Source organism: Rhinichthys klamathensis, unplaced genomic scaffold (assembly GCF_029890125.1).
Source record: "Rhinichthys klamathensis goyatoka isolate OS25496 unplaced genomic scaffold, OSU_Roscu_1.1 h1tg000657l_1, whole genome shotgun sequence".
NCBI classification, from domain to species: domain Eukaryota; kingdom Metazoa; phylum Chordata; class Actinopteri; order Cypriniformes; family Leuciscidae; genus Rhinichthys; species Rhinichthys klamathensis.
In genome coordinates this window covers 582,752-599,441 of record NW_026607100.1, presented here as the reverse complement: position 1 = coordinate 599,441, position 16,690 = coordinate 582,752, and the positions used below count along the sequence as shown (strand labels likewise).

General features: G+C 37.3%; 1 protein-coding gene across 1 annotated transcript in view; it reads left to right on the top strand.

The window, feature by feature from the left end:
• Window positions 1-16,690, top strand: part of igsf5b (immunoglobulin superfamily, member 5b) — a 28,077-nt gene that overhangs the window by 9,883 nt on the left and 1,504 nt on the right. Inside the window, exons 4-8 of the mRNA XM_056241640.1 lie at window positions 4,433-4,726; window positions 6,627-6,743; window positions 8,256-8,280; window positions 9,047-9,147; window positions 15,440-15,504. Coding sequence (XP_056097615.1) covers window positions 4,433-4,726; window positions 6,627-6,743; window positions 8,256-8,280; window positions 9,047-9,147; window positions 15,440-15,504 — 602 coding nt within the window. The remainder of the gene's footprint in view (window positions 1-4,432; window positions 4,727-6,626; window positions 6,744-8,255; window positions 8,281-9,046; window positions 9,148-15,439; window positions 15,505-16,690) is intronic.

Sequence of the window (16,690 nt, the reverse complement as noted above, 5' to 3'; positions counted from 1 at the left end):
TGGGACGTAGCCCATCTCTTATTCATATTCACTTTCGTTATGACTTTCCTCTACAGATTAGCTTGGCAAGAGAATCAGGCTTAGGACGTAAATCAGGAAGGGCTAAACGTGTGTCAGGCTTTCGGACTCAGGATTGCTCACAAAGCTTTTCATTAGAGGCATGGCCAGCCATACTTCTTCCAGATTAAACGCTGTCTCATAGACAGTAATTTTCCCTGCCTGGCCCTCCTGCTGGAAAAAAAAAATCACCCAGTTGACACGGGATGAATGGCTCTGCTTTCAAATTACACAGTCAAGTCAAGACACAGACTCAGCGCTAGATATTTATGTAACTCTTATTGTTATCAGCAAAAAAATACATTATTAAAATATTCAGTCTGTAATTTGAACTTGATAATGATTTCATTTCAGTATAACTTACTGACACATAACTCACACACTGTTTTTTTGTGCTATGGATGTGACTGTCTGATCAGCCTGGTGTCACTGTTTGGGCCTAAAACGAACTTTTTGACTTAAGAAAGTTTACCGGCCATAAATAGTTTTTTTTACTGGCCATAAAGACGCAAAGACGACTTGGGTTACTTGCCTGTAGCCCTGTTCCCCGAAAAAGCGGGAACGAGATGCTGCGCTTGATTTAAAAACATATTCGTTTGACCAGTTGTGAACATGTGTGGCAAAAATGGCCGAATTTGGCTTAAATAACCTCTGAAGATGATGTCATCAGAAGACGTTTTCCCATAGCGCTTAAATCAAGCGCAGCGTTGAGATTCACGTTTGAAAGGGAACAGGCAGTTATGACACCAACATTTTAGATACCAGTGAAAATTCACAATTCAGGAACAGAAATTTAATAAAGTAGGCTAATCAAATGTATAATTCAACAAAGATGAATCCATATTAAAGTTTCAAAAGTTATTCAGTCAAGAGCAGTGAGTATTTGTTAACATTAAAAATGCAGACAGCAGCTGTTTATATTAGGCTGCTGTCACTTTAAGACTGATCCAATATACTGATGCATTCTGTACACATGTGTTTTCTTTCTCAACTGTTTACGTTCATTTAAGACGTAACTGACTATGTTTACTAGGATACTCGCAGACATGGGCATTTTTTGTACACATTTTTTTTGTGAATTTGTCCGTTCAAGCGCAAGAAGATGTGAAAGAGAACTCAATTTAGTATTTGCGGGCTCTCTGTTTAAACTTCCCTCACAGCGTGCGAGTAATGAATTTAGTTCCCTTTCATGTCTTGAACTTGAATATTTAAGTTGGCAAGGCTTAAACTTTCGTGATGATGCAGCGCTGGCATGTCAACTGTTCCAAACGTCATTCACGTTTGTTCACATTCATGTTCTCACACATTATATTGTTAGAATTCATAAAAATGTTACCGGCCACCGGTTACTGATGTTGACTTTTCAGTTCTGAATGGCTCTGTTCCTCACACGGATTCTGAACATTTGAAGTACAGCGCAATATTAAAATTGATTGTGTTTATGATCATTTTATGGTGCTTTTTATATTCTTACATTCAGAAAACTGCTGTGTCTTATGGCAAACAAAATAAATATTACATAATTGTTAAACGATTACAGACATTTGATTCTTTTTAAGATTTGAACGTGTAGTTTTAAAGTACTGATACCTCAAATCACATAACTTATTGCTATTATGATCATACTTTGTTGCCTGGTTGGTGGTGAGCTCTTTTGGTTATAGGACCACCTAGCAATTGCCCAGAACACCCTAGCAACGCCCTAGCGATGTGGCAAATACCCCACAAGAACCTTAGAAATGCCCTGTCAACCAGCCAAAACATCCTAGTAATGAGTTTGCTTTTGTATCATTCAAACATGTAAAAATCTTGTGTTTGAATCTAATTTTAAAACTATGTTTTTTCATTATAACAGCAATCACTTTTTAACCATAATCACATTGTGTGTTAGTTAAAGGGCCATATATATATATATATATATATATACATATACATATATATTAACAAAGTCTCTAAGGTCCATGACATGAATTATTATTAGGTACAGTATAAGACAATCACTAGCCTTACTCAGTGAAACCTTTACAAATGAATTGCTGTGGCCATGCAGTTCACTAAGAGAAAGAGAAAGTTTTAACTAATTACCCAGCTGTCTATAACAATTCACTGCTTTACCTTTTGTTTCTCTTTTGCAGGAGGAATAAAAAGCCCATAATGTGTTCTTTTAAAAGAGACAATTTAGCTGTCACACATTTACCAGTCACATCAACTCAATTATGAACCATCAATCATTTAAAAATTGTGGAAAGTGGAAGAGAAACACATATAAAGTGGCCTCGAAAGGTATTTAAACTCCTAAGTCACACTTAAAATGTATAAACGTCTTCGCAATATTTGATCAAATAGAAAACCGAGTGACATTCATTTAAAAGAAAAAGCACATGCATTCTTTTCAAGCAAAACATTTCACAAAACGTATTTTGTTAGGTTTGAACCGTTTTAGACTATATAATATTGGACATGCAAATTTCTAAGGCATCTAAATTATCAACATGATCAAAACTTTGCTAAAAAAACCTGTTAGACACAATCTACTATGCCTTCTGTCGTCTGATTGGTAGTTTATACTTGTTAGCTACAGCCTTTTAGTATACCGTAAAACTTCAAATAATAGCCCAGTCCCAAATAGACGCCTGTCTCTTTTACACGCCTGGTGTGGCTGCAGGTTTGGGTAAATAAAGGCCGGTCTCAAATAGAGGCCGGGTCTGTTTTTTAGTTTCGGGTTGTATTCAATCCTCTAAAACCGTCAGATTGGCCGCTTTTTGGCGGCCGCCAAAGTAAATTTTTGTCCCTCCAAAGCCTTTTTTGATCGGTGAGTGATGTAAAATAGAATGACTGCTGCGCTTGACAGGGCGCGTTACGAGAGAGAGAGAGAGCGCCCCGGCCGCGCGCGCGCACACACTCTCACGTCTTCAAACAACACGAGCGCTGTCTTGCTCTATCTCCCTCGCGCATATTAATCAAAATCAATTGACGCGATAGTAAAAGGTCGGAAGACCGCAGTTTCACGTGGAGCATTTGGAGATTTTTAGAGATTAGAGACAGGCCTATACACTCAATGAACAACATCTCAACACTAAATTATAAAGGCCTGTCTCATATAGACGCCTGTCTCAAATACAAGCCGGTGCAGTTCGACGATTTGGGAAAATAAAAGCCCGGGCTACTATTTGAAGTTTTACGGTAATAAAATCATCCACTTCAGGTCTTGGTTCACATGTCTTTTTTGCCTTGAAATCCTTATAGTTGGGGGCCTTAAGCACATTTTCGCCCAAATTCATCTAAAAGCGCCAAATTTGGCACAGATGTAGCTCACATCATACTGAAATGATTTAGCTAGGGCGCCGGAGACAGGACCCTCGGGGCCAAGATGGCGGCCAAATCCAATATGGCCGCTGTCTGAAAAGGGTTCCGGTTATAACTTTTGAACCACAGGAGTTACAAATACAAACTTGATATGTTTTTCAGCTTAATTGATCACGGGAAACACATAGGAATGTCTATATTTATGACCCAGTATATCTGGACCCCTTGATCCTCCAATTCCAATATGGCCGCTGTCCAAAAAAGCATTTTGGGCTGTAGTATGGGGCCTTACACCCCATTGTTTGCGCAAATTCATCTACAAGCACCAAATTTGGCACAGATGTAGCTGAGGGCATACTGAAATGATTTAGCCATGGCGATGGTCCCTGAGACCAAGATGGCGGCCAAATCCAATATGGCCGCCGCCTGAAAGGGATTCGGCTATAGCTTTTGAGCCAGATGAGATACAAACTTGATGTCTATTTTACCTTTTTTGACCAAGGGAAACCCATAGGAATACTTACATTTCTGATTGGGTATATCAAGACCCCCCAAATTCCCTAAATCCAATATGGCCGCCACCTGAAAGGGTTAAATGATAAAACAGGTTTTAGTGTTTATTTTAAGGTGTCTTTGTTACACTGTAATTATAAATTTAAGTACTGAGTAATATTAAGTAACTACATGAAATGTACTTATTAGGGTTAGGGTTTGGTTTAGGGTCAGTTGCATGTAATTATGCGTAATTTATAGTTATTACTATAGTAACTACATGTAACATGTATACTGTAAAATAAATCTTCCTTTAACCTAAAAACACAAAGCACAGCTTAATTCAAAATACGTGTAAAACTGAAAAAAAAATCGATGTGAAATCAATACAGAAAATACCTTCATATAAACAGTGGACCCTATTTTTACAGACTTTTGCTGATGTGCGTGTGTATGTTTTGTCAATTAATGCAATGAAATGAATATATGTTATTAACAATTGTGATGAGATAATACTTTTCGAGACATCTCAACTTTTTGAGGACGCTTAACTCAAAACGTCTCGTTTTAAATCTAGAAAAAGGAACTGTCAGGATTTTGGAGGGTGACCTGTCAGTTCAAGAAGGAATGCTTGTCACCTTCCATTGCCAAGCGCTCGGCTGGTACCCGAAGCCTTCGGTGTCCTGGGTGGTCAACGCCACGGCTGTGGACAGAGGCGACTACAACACCAGCAGTCTTCAGGACCCCAGCGGCTTGTTCACCTCCACCAGTGTGCTGGAGATGAGAGCAGAGGCGAGCGGCGCAGTGGAGTGTGTGGCGTCTGTGTCTGCAGCTTTAGCCCAGCAAACCAGCAGCGTCCAGCTGACTGTAGGTACGAGTGATCGGACATCAATGAGCTCCTCCTGCAAACAAACCAATGCGCATTCATATCCATCACTTTGTTTAGGTACAATGCACTTATTGTCTCTTGCATGTTGTATTGCAAAACCCTCGTGCTGCTGTTGAGGCGGGATACGGGTGAGGTTCGGCACAGGTGTGGTGGTATGGGTGGGTTAAGAGGGTGGGTTAAGGTGTGAGGGAAGGGTCAACAGCGTAATTATTGAAGTAACTGCGGAAATTAATTACAGCTGTAACTATAAGCAGGTATTTTTAAATATAGGCTAAGTACAGTGTAAAACATGTATGTAGGCTACACAATAAATGCATTGTATCAAATTGTTAATTTAAATGTTAGTACATAGTAGTTACAGACAATATAAAGTAGGACAGGTGGATGATATATCAATATGAAAATAATAAAAAGTTTTGAAAAAGTTTCTTTTGTTTAGATTTTTTTTCACTTGATTTAATTTAATCTTATTGTAGATATACTGCATGTGTTATATGATGGTGAACATGTTTCTGGATCAACATCCCATTCAACCAATCAGATTTGAGGGACAAGTTTACAGTTTATGTCAAGTTTAGGCGCTATGTGCTTCTACATCAGTGTTATTCACTATCATTTCCCTCTAATTTCAGGGATAACTTATGGGTAGGGTTAGGTTTAGGGCTAGGGATAAGGTTAGGACTATATGGGCCCTATTTTAACGATCTGAAACGCAAGTGTCAAAGCGCAAAGCGCAAGTAACTTTGTGGGCGGATCCCGGCGCTGTTGCTATTTTCCCGGCGGGATAAATGCCTCTTGCGCCAGGCGCAAATCTAAAAGGGGTTGGTCTGAAGTAGCTTCATTATTCATAGGTGTGGTTTGGGCCTAACGTGAAATAAACCAATCAGAGCGTCATCTCACATTCCCTTTAAGAGCAGGCGCGCTTGTTCTAAAGCGGATTCCTATTATAACGGCGGATTTGCCAGGCGCGCGCCAGGAGCGGTTCACAGCCGAGGAGAGCAACGTTCTCGTCAGGGCCGTAAAACACAGAGAAGTGACTTTGGGGATGGAGAAACCCACCCAAATTAACTTCTGTTAAACAGGCGTATGATAATTTGGGTAAATGTGTAAGCTACATGTATGCTTTTATAATAAATTGTCTATCTATCTATCTATCTATCTATCTATCTATCTATCTATCTATCTATCTATCTATCTATCTATCTATCTATCTATCTATCTATCTATCTATCTATCTATCTATCTATCGTAATAATGTATGATTTGCAAAAATGAAAACTGCTGCTTAGATGAGAGAATCAAAGTGTATGCGCGTTGTGCACACGCTACATTGATTATGGCCAAGCATGCGCGCTTAAAATAGCATAATGAACAACGCGCAACGCGCCACTGACTTTAGACTAGGTTTTTTCTGGTCAATGGCGCAATTGTTTTATAGAACAGCAAAATAGCATGAGGGAAAGTTTGCGCCGGAACACGCCTCCTCTTTGCGCTGAACCGCCCCGGAGAGCGCAAGTGTATTTCTTAGTTAACCGACGTGTGTCTGTGGAGGGAAAAGTCCGCTTTGGGCGGGTGCAAAATAGGAATGATACATGCGTCAGTGTACAAAGTCATTTGCGCCGAGTGCAAGATAGGGCCCTATATGTTTTTGGATTGTTGTACCAGGATCAATAAAATATGTTGACCCAGGAAAATGTCTTACTTGACAAAATCACGTTGACCGTTATATGATATAAGTGACAGTTTATATGATATAAGTGACAGTGGGTATCGGCTGCATATAACGTCTTCTCCTTATAGCTATAAAATACTGAATAAATGCATTGGGTCAGTTTGTGCATATAAATGAAGTGGCCATAAACGTACAAATGTGTTTTTGCAGTGCCACCGCAAACTACACAGGACCACACAGTTGTGATCGCCGTGATCGTGTCGGTGTGTACGATCATTCTGCTGGCAGCGCTCATCCTCATCTTGTGCTATAGAAGAAAACGGACAAGTAAGCAAATCCATTTTACATTTCTCCTAAAAGTTCCCTTTAAATCTCTCCTGCAAGTTATTAAACCAATGAAGAGAGAAGTTAGCAGTGCTCGCCGTAAATCGGAGCAAAGGCAAGGACACATTGTAGTAGATTGAGCTGTCAGCAGTAAAGGGCAGTTTAAAGGTTTTACTGCACCACTCACCTGCCATACAAAGTGCTTACACATCATTTAGGAAAATGGATAAACCGTTTAAGATGGAAAACCTATTAACAATGTCATTGTTCGAAATGTTCTTTCTTTTTATCTTTCTTTGCTCATTATTTGTCAAAGCACACATTATCAGTGGTTAATTTAGAGAGATATTCTACTAAGACCTGTGAATTGAAAATAAGTTACAGCACGCTCTCTGTACTTTAAAATGTCTTTCAAACTTTTTATAGTTCAATTTTTTTATCTGTACCAACTGTACATAAGGTATTACATATTCATTAAGAATACTGACAGATTTCTAAATGGGAATGAGCATGTTTCACTACTAAAACACTCAATATGAAAATATTTAATACAATATTAAAAACAATGTTTTGAGTAGGCTATATTTTGTAGGGTGTTATATAACATTTCTAAGGGCACATTTACACGGCAACAATGTACTAAATACAGAAAAGTACAGACGACAACGTTGTCAAAACAATCCCTGTCATAGGATCTGCGAAAATTATAAAAAATGCTGTATTCTGCTGCCAGGCCAGTAGTTGGCGATGTTACTTTGTAAAGAAACACTAACGTTACGCTGCTAAAGACTTAACACGTGACACACATGTGCATGACGTCACCATTTTCACAAATTCATGTGTTTGTGATTTACACGGAGCCAATAACTGTGCAGGTTTCAAAAACTCGCACTTTAAAACCTGTTTTCAAAAGTTTGCGTTTCCAGGCCCCAAAAACGCCGTTGTCGTGTAAATAAACAGCAAAAACACATAAAAAAACATTATGTTTTTAGTTGAAAACGGTGTCGTGTAAACAGCCCCTAAGACTATATAGCATGATATTTCAGATGAGTTTAAGTCTAAACCATATTTTGACCTGTAAAATCCCATTTATTTTTTACTTGTTGCCATACATTTTTGTTTTATATATTTGTTATTGTAGTATACGGTGGACAGTGGATCTCAAATTTGTTACAGTCTCTTATCCTCTTGTTGCACCATGCAACTATTAAGATGTCATGCTATTCAGGCTTGCTACCAGGACTGCCCGAGGCTAGAACCAGAAATATGTTATTCTGCTAACACTTTAGTTCAGGGTCCAACTCTCACTAATAGCTAGTTGCTTATTAGCATGCATATTACTAGGATTTTGGCTTTTTATTAGTACTTAAAAAGCACATATTCCTTATTTTGCGTGACCATATTCTACATCCCTTAATCCTTCCCAATACCTAAACTTAACAACTACCTTACTAACTATTAATAAGCATAATTAGGAGTTAAAGTGTGACCAGTTTTCTTTTTCTTATTTTACAGAATTGAGCTCTGAAAATAAATTCAGGTAAGACTTGTAAGAGAGGTAAGAGTTGTTTTTGTACATTACATTTTGAGTATTTTCTCTTCTGCACCAATGCTGTACACATAACATACTGTACATAAGAAGGAAAATTATCAATAAGTGACGGAAGTCTTAATCTTTTTGAACATATACTTTTCCCAGTTTTAAAATGCTAACACTAAAACAGTAATGTTTCATGATCATATCACTATATATGCTGTAGAGATAGCTTGATGCTCATTTTTGACATTCATTGCACACACATACGTGAAAAAAAACATGTGATTGACTTATCACAGCAGCACTATTACACATTTTAAAGCCATTAAAACAACAGCCTTGAAACAAATCGAAATATTGAAGAGAAATACAGCGTTTTCCATAAATTCCAGACACTGCTATGCAGAGAGAAACTGATTTTGCTCAGTATTGCATACTATTGCATACATATTTCTTGTCATATCAAGTCATCACCTTCATTTATACAGTGCTTTATACAATACAGATACAAACAGCTTTCCGGTGATAAACACGAATAACCGCGAAGTAGAGCCATTGTTCAGCTGAGGTCAGTTCAGTGTTGATTCAATTCAGTTCAATTTAAAGATCATCAAATATGAAGTGAGTTCAGCTCAGGTCAGTTCTCATCAGTTCTTCTGGTTCTAGTTCCCTGAAGACCTCTACTCTGGCGTTTCATTCTGAACATAGCCACTGACTCTTGTGTTGTATGTAAGAACAACTGTTTATTGTATTGCATTTTTCTTTCCAGCTCCTCTTCATGGACTGTCAATTTAAGCAGTGAGAGGAGGTCCGTTGCTGATGAAACCAGAGGAAAAGTGAACCCAGGATACAACGCTGAAGACGTAACAAGTAATAGCACCAAAATACAGAATCAACAGAATACCCTGATGTGTTAAACAAAATTATATGGGGTGTAATTCCTGCTTTATTTAATATATTTTCACTGAATTAAACTAAAAAGAAACACAATTTATAGGATATCAAATATACACTAACAAAAAAAGTGAAAAAGGCCTTTGTTTCAATAATGGCTTTTTGCACTTAGTGTTAAAACATTACCAATATTTTGTGCAATTTTGCTTACTGTGTAAATATATCTGTTTTGTAGGAATAGGTAAAATGGTTCTAGTGATTCAGGCTTATTATAGTTTAAGTGCCCCTCTTACTCTTTTTCGGATATTACCTTTTTATGTGGTGTGTTAACCCCCTGGGGTCGGCTATCGCGCCGGCGCGATAGGCAGACTTTTTTTCTTATCAGTGCAAAAGAGACTCAAAATACTCTGTTGATTTTAATCTTACATGTAAGTGTTATACATCAGTCGATCCTGTTTAGTGTATATTATTTTTCTGTATACTCACAATAAAAACAAAGTGTTGTGCTTTTTGTCAAATGAAGAAAAATAAACATGATGCGAGTTTTGCCTTCTCTCTGTCAGTGCAGTCCATTCTGAAACGCGTCCGAAAAATTAACTCTAACTCTGCAAATACTTGTCACACAGGCACGAGAGATTTTTCTTTATGAAGCTTGAATTCTCTTCTTTTCAATGAAGTAATTTATATAAAAAACAAATATTCTCAGTTTATGTAATCTGTATGAAAAGAGAGTGCTGTCAGAATTTTTTTCCCCAGCTCATTACACTTCATTACGCGTTAATCTGACACGCCCACGGAGAACGCGCGCTATTCAAACGCAAATGTAGAGGAAAGCCATGACAACGCCCACATCAGCCGTTCCACCGCGGCGGTAAAATGTGGGGTGTATTTGCTACCTTTTACCGCTAAGAGGCGCTACAATCATAGACTCTGAAAAGTGTTCGTTTATTCTCTCTAATGCGTAATCTGCTGCTCATTCAGAGCGATTGAAAGCTGGTAGCAGATGAATTCAACAAGTGAAACGTAGTTAAAATAATTCATTACCACAATACTGAAATTAGGCTGAAATACTGAAATGAAATTGAATAAATAATGAAAACATAAAACATTGCAATAAAAACATTTAGGCTACATCAATGAAGCTTTACAAAAGCATAAGACTTTAACTCTAACAGCGTACAAACGGTGGCTCAGTGATCAACGCATCAACACGAGCTTCAGGGAGCTTCAATCGACCCGAGATCGAATCTCAATGTGGCATACATGTTGTTAACCGATGTTGGCCAACAGCGTTTATATTTTACCTTCTTGATGCTTAAATAGCTAACTGTTTATAACTGTTTACTTATTTAAAGTCAAGAGTTTTGTTTAATTATCATTACAACATAAATTTGCTACATTCCAGTAGAACCGCAGCCGCTGCACAAAGGACACAAACTGATGAAGGAAGATTGTCAGCCGATTGCATCAGAAAATGAAAATGAAGAAGCTCGTCTTTAGTCTGCTAAATTATTGTGTAATGTAAAAGAACACTAAAATTACTTAAGTTTGAAACCAAGTTCGAACATTTCAAGGTTTAAATAAAGTGTTTTTTTTTATTTAAAACAGGGTTGCATCGGGTTTAGAGTTTATTTCTTTTGCGATGCAAAATAAGAAACACTAGGCTAATATTATTCTTGCGACATTTTAAATTTGTATTGCCAAATAAATGACATTAAACAATTAAAACAGTAGGCCTACAAAACGAAAATTGTCCAAAGCAACATAATTAAATTAAAACATGCGTTTTTCTTTGCCTCTCTCGCGCTGAATCTCTTTTTAACAAGTTTATTTAGTCTCCCTCGCTCTCCATATGAAAGAGGAACATTAACACCTAGGCCTATTGTCCTGCGCGCACAGCACTGAACTGTCCCCCAACCCCCCACAGGCTATCGGAGTCTGAGGCTGATTTAACACAAAGAGAAGTCGTAATTCACACTTAAATCGCTATTCTAGACAGTGTTGATAATGAAGGAATTAAATGATTTAAGTTACATGTAGCCTAGTGAATTTTCTGTCATAAAAGTTTATTACTAAATATTTCATTATTTCAATAATTGATGAAATAAAACTGGTTTGGGCCAGCTTTTTCCAAGCAAAACTAAATATAATCTGAAAAAACGCATGTTCATTTGTTGTCATGAACAAAATGTTCAACTTAATATTAAATTCTACAGGGATCTTTGGATCCTTTCAACCAGGCATGCAATTTGTGAATTAAGTTTTTATTATTTTTTTTATTATTCAAATAAATATCGAACCACGGTGCTTCGTGGTAATGCTGCTAAATTAAATAACATGTAGGCCTATAGAATAATTATGAACTTAAATGAAACAATATCGCAACATTTCGACAAATACATTATTTGATCTGTTTTTACATTTTAATTCAGGGCGATTTAGCCTGCTACATTTCATTAGAGCGAGATTTTCACCCTTGTCATTTTCTCATTGGGAAGCGCTTACATAGGCTACATGTTTGAGTAGATCCTCTGTACCTCTCGTTTTCATATGGATTACATAATCAGATAACATTTATTAGCCTGAATATTTAGACATTTAAAGGCATTAGACAGAGCCGATTTCTTATAGTGACTGAGCTGAAGTGGCTTTCGGTTCATTTTTGTGACGCGCAGTTCCCGGAGACAGAGACGACAGATAAACTTTTGTCGTTAGCAAAAGTTCGAATAAAACCCGATTTTAGAAAAATGCATAGGGCCACTCGGCGTGGTCTGCCAAAACACTTAATTATAAACTTCAATATTTCATTCAAAATAATCTCAAAACGCTTTGTGAAATTTTGAAAAGCCGTGCATGCATTAAGGCCACTTGAACTATGGACAACTGAAACGCTGGTTTTGATTTTATTGTTTATCGTTGTTTAAACGTGCTTGTTCTGTTGCATATCTCTATTTTATATTTGATATGGTCTATTGGTGAAGTAGCCTATAGCATTGATTACTGTGGAGGGAGGGGTGTGGGGATTCAAATAATTCAGCAGAAGCAGGGATGTTTAGACCAGAAGGAAATCCCCGTCCCCCTGGCAAATCACACTTTACTTAAAACCATGTTTTTAAAAACTCTAGGTTGTAGGGAATCAAAAAAATAATAATAATAGGCCTAATAAAATATATATATATATATATTGGCTATATATATAAAATTACTTTTTTTACAGAACTGCTTTTGAAATTACGATTGGCCTCATACGATTGGTACAGATGCAAAGTCGTTCTGTTGGATACTATTGTTCCTTAGTGTAAAATGGAAATGCATGGTAATTTTATTTTATAAATATAAGCAAAAAACTGTATGGTGTACCAGAGTTTTAGAGCTACACAAATCTCTCTGCATTAATAAATATAAAATTTACAATAGACCATGTTTGTTCGGGATTTGAACCCGTGTCATCTTGATGATCGAACCGTAAGTTCTACCACTCGGCTATGAATTTTCTCACTGAGAAATGCCCAAACGTTTGTTTGTCATGAGCGAGAAAACGTTTTGTCGTTAGCCTGTGAGTGTAGGCCTACTTTAGCCTACATGAATAAAAGTAGACCTTTTACAGTTTTAAAAGATGATATCTTATCTGTATGACCAACAATTACGCAGTAAGTTCTTTTAGCTGTTATGAGAAAAATAAATTCAAATGAACGCGCCGCCGCGTTTGTCAAACTCTAATTCAACATGCCAGAATAAAGCCAGATTTTAGAATAATGCATAGCCACTCGGCGTGGTGTGCCAAAATACCCTAATTATAAACTTCAATATTTCATTCAAAACCATCTCAAAACGCTTTGTGACATTTTAAAAAGCCGTGAATGTATTAAGGCCACTGGAACCCGGATCGTAACTGCAACGCGCTGCATGTCTCAATACAGGAGCAGAAGCGCTGGTTCAGATTGTATTGTTTGTTGTTTAAACGTGCATGTTGCATATTTAAAAATATTTGTTTAAAAATAAATGTTTGTTGTAGGCTTATTTGCAAATTACCATAACTTGTAGAATTTCATCCTTACTGTTAATTGACATTAGCCCCACTTACGTTTTGATAAATGTCCCTTTGCGCCACCTGGCGGTCATTTCGCGAACGACTTTGAAATGCGACTGGTTTATTTTTATTGTATTGGTCTACTTTAAAAAATAATACTTTATAAGACATTTATGGAAAAAGACTATTTTCTTTTCAAGATTCTGTAGAATGGCCCATATAGCATTTGACTAGAATTTGTTTCCAGGTATGACTAAAAATGTGCTTTTGGCTTTCATTTATATTTTGATTGTTTGTATATATATATATATATATATATATATATATATATATATATATATATATATGTGTGTGTGTGTGTGTGTATATATATATATATATATATATATATATTTAGGCTATATATATACAAGAAAGAATGCAATGACAATATATATATATATATATATATATTGTCCTTGCATTATTTCTTGTGTGACACCCCTGAATGAAAGGCTCATTATTATGTAGGGTCACTGTCTGAGAACCACTTAATATTCATGATAGGGGTTGGGCCGTTCCGCCCATCTGCATATTGCCTTGGCAAACAAAAAAATGTTTTTCACAATTTAAAACAATCTATTGGTTTATGTGAATGATTAGGAAGGATGATTTTCAGATCATTTTGAAGCCAGAACTCGAAGCGTCAACATCCATTTGTCAAAAGTCTTGTGGACACATATTTAGTATTTGTTTTGTGGTCTTATTTCAGCAGCTTTCATTTTAATTTTTTTCAATAACCACGCATAAACAATATTCTCTTAAAAATACAAACAATGTACATACAAGTTGCTCACAGATTATGGTAGCCCTGTTTGTGCTATATAGAGTGAATTTACACCTTTGCCATTAACATGTTTATAAATAACTGAAAAAAGCACAAATGTAAGGGCATCACAGAACATCCAAATGGCCCCAAAAACACCTCAGACCCCAGAGGGTTAAATAGCTGTTTGTGGGAGTAAAAGTTTCTTCAAAGTTTCAACGATCAAAGTGTGCGATAAATGGAGTTATTAGAAGACACAGGTTTCCACTTTGCACACACTTCCAAAGGATGAGTAATCGGGCTCGAATTGATAGGGTAAAACTGATGCCAGACCAATCACAACAGACTGGGCCATCTGACCAATCAGAGCAGAGTAGACCAATCACAACAGAGTGGGCCATCTGACCAATCAGAGCAGAGTAGACCAATCACAACAGAGTGGGCCATCTGACCAATCAGAGCAGAGTAGACCAATCACAACAGACTGGGCCATCAGACCAATCACAACAGAGTGGGCCATCTGACAAATCAGAGCAGAGTAGACCAAACACAACAAACTGGGCCATCTGACCAATCAGAGCAGAGTAGACCAATCACAACAGACTGGGCCATCTGACCAATCAGAGCAGAGTAGACCAATCACAACAGACTGGGCCATCTGACCAATCAGAGCAGAGTAGACCAATCACAACAGACTGGGCCATCAGACCAATCAGAGCAGAGTAGGCTCTCAGAAAGGAGGATTTTTAGAGAGACCGAATCCTTGTTCAAACCATTTCAGACACTGTGAGAAAAGAGGTGATGCTGCAATATATTTTGAAATGGGAAAATGAAAGTGACCTTGGATGAGAGAAAATTAGGAACCTTTAAAATAGTATAATAGATCTTATTCAGAGCAGCGCCATGACAGGTATGAAAGCGAGGCTGTGAGGAATAGACCGTCCTTTCAATGGCATCCTCTGTAAAGAGCTGTATAAAGCTCCTAGATCTCTTATCATTTTCCACAGCTCATATTGTCTGGGGTTTTTGTCTACTGAAATTTCTCGGAAAGATATTTTTGCAGTGTTTCGTCAGCAGAACAATCCAAAAACACATTAAATAACAGTACAACCCACTGAAGAGATGCATGTCTATCCCTCACAGCAAACTTAAAACAAATGTAAAACAATCTACCAGGGGAAAAAATACACTTCATTTTTACATTTTCTTAAAGAGATATCTTTTTGTTCAAAGATTTCTTATAAAGATCATCGAACAAGTCTTACTATCTTAAAATGTAAATATACACTGCTTTAGTTATTTTACTGGATAACAAAACAAGCATGTTTAATATGTATTTCTGTCCAGCAGTAAGAGCACATTGAGCAGTGTAAGTTGTGTCTGTGAGATTTTATGCAGTAAAGTCCCACACACAACTGGTCTTCACCCCGCAGGTTCAGGACACAGTGACCCCAGGAATAGAGCTGACAGCCCGATAAACATCATCAGCCCGTCACGGGTAAGAGGAGAGGGAATTACAGCCTCTGCATTATTCAAAACGAGTGGGTTTTCTGACACCTCGGTGTAAAGTCTTCTGCCTCACACCTGGGGAAAACGCTGCTCTCTCTATTACTGCGTGAAGGAATATTCAGACAAACATTTAAATACTGTGTAAATGCTTTATATAATACTTTTTTATTTTTGAAAATAACTTTTGCTTTCTGTTATCGTACCGTGGAGCAGCTCCGACTTCGCGTTCAGCCGTGCACGAGCGCAAAACCTCACAACACCCGCCCCCTGTCAGTGATTGGTTGGAACACTATTTATTTTGGTTTTGAGTGGTTGGTGAACCCAATTGTTTTTGTGTGCAAATCTCAGAGCCTAGGCTGCCTACAGAGACGCATTTTTTGAAGGCCTGCTTATGGGGCGGGCAGCTAGCGGATCGTTAGGAAAGATTAGATGAATGTGATCATTTATGTTTGGGCCTTTTTTGGGCCTGAAATCACTGATACAACCTTTAAAACTGCAGTGAACCAAAGACAGTCTCAAAAACACGGTTTGAAATCGCTGGTGTTTCTGACGTCACAAACTACCTTGTAACCAATCAGATCAAAGTGTGATCGCCAACAAGTGGATCTCTGAGCCGCTGTGAGTGAGTGGAGGCGGGGCTCATTTGCATATTCATAGAACCGCGTATACTAAATGAGGCAATGGTGTACAGTTACATTCAAGATATTTTAGGCATGAAGAATTTTATTTTCAAGGAAAAAACATTTAAATATGTAATTTTGGTGATTAAAGATGAGTTTTAAGGAATAAAATTATTGACTACAGGAGGACTTTAACCACCTACAGTAGTTAGCTAAACGTATTTGTATTTGTAGCCATACACTTATTTCAAGGAAAAATGTCTAAATGTCGCATTTTGGTGATCAGTGATGAGAGATAAAATGTTTGACAGCGGGGACTTTAAATAGGCCTAATTCATAATGCAAATATTTCTGATTAACGCTAGTTGGATGCTGGGTCATTTTCAAGAAACAACCTTTTAATTTTTAAGCATTTTTTTTTTTAAATGGTTACTTTTGAACTTTAAAGAAATCATATTTTCTCACCTCAGGCTGAAACTACCAAAGCCATGACAATAATAGACATTGGAGGGCCACAATCTCGGAATGATACATTTCAATAAATGCAACATTTTG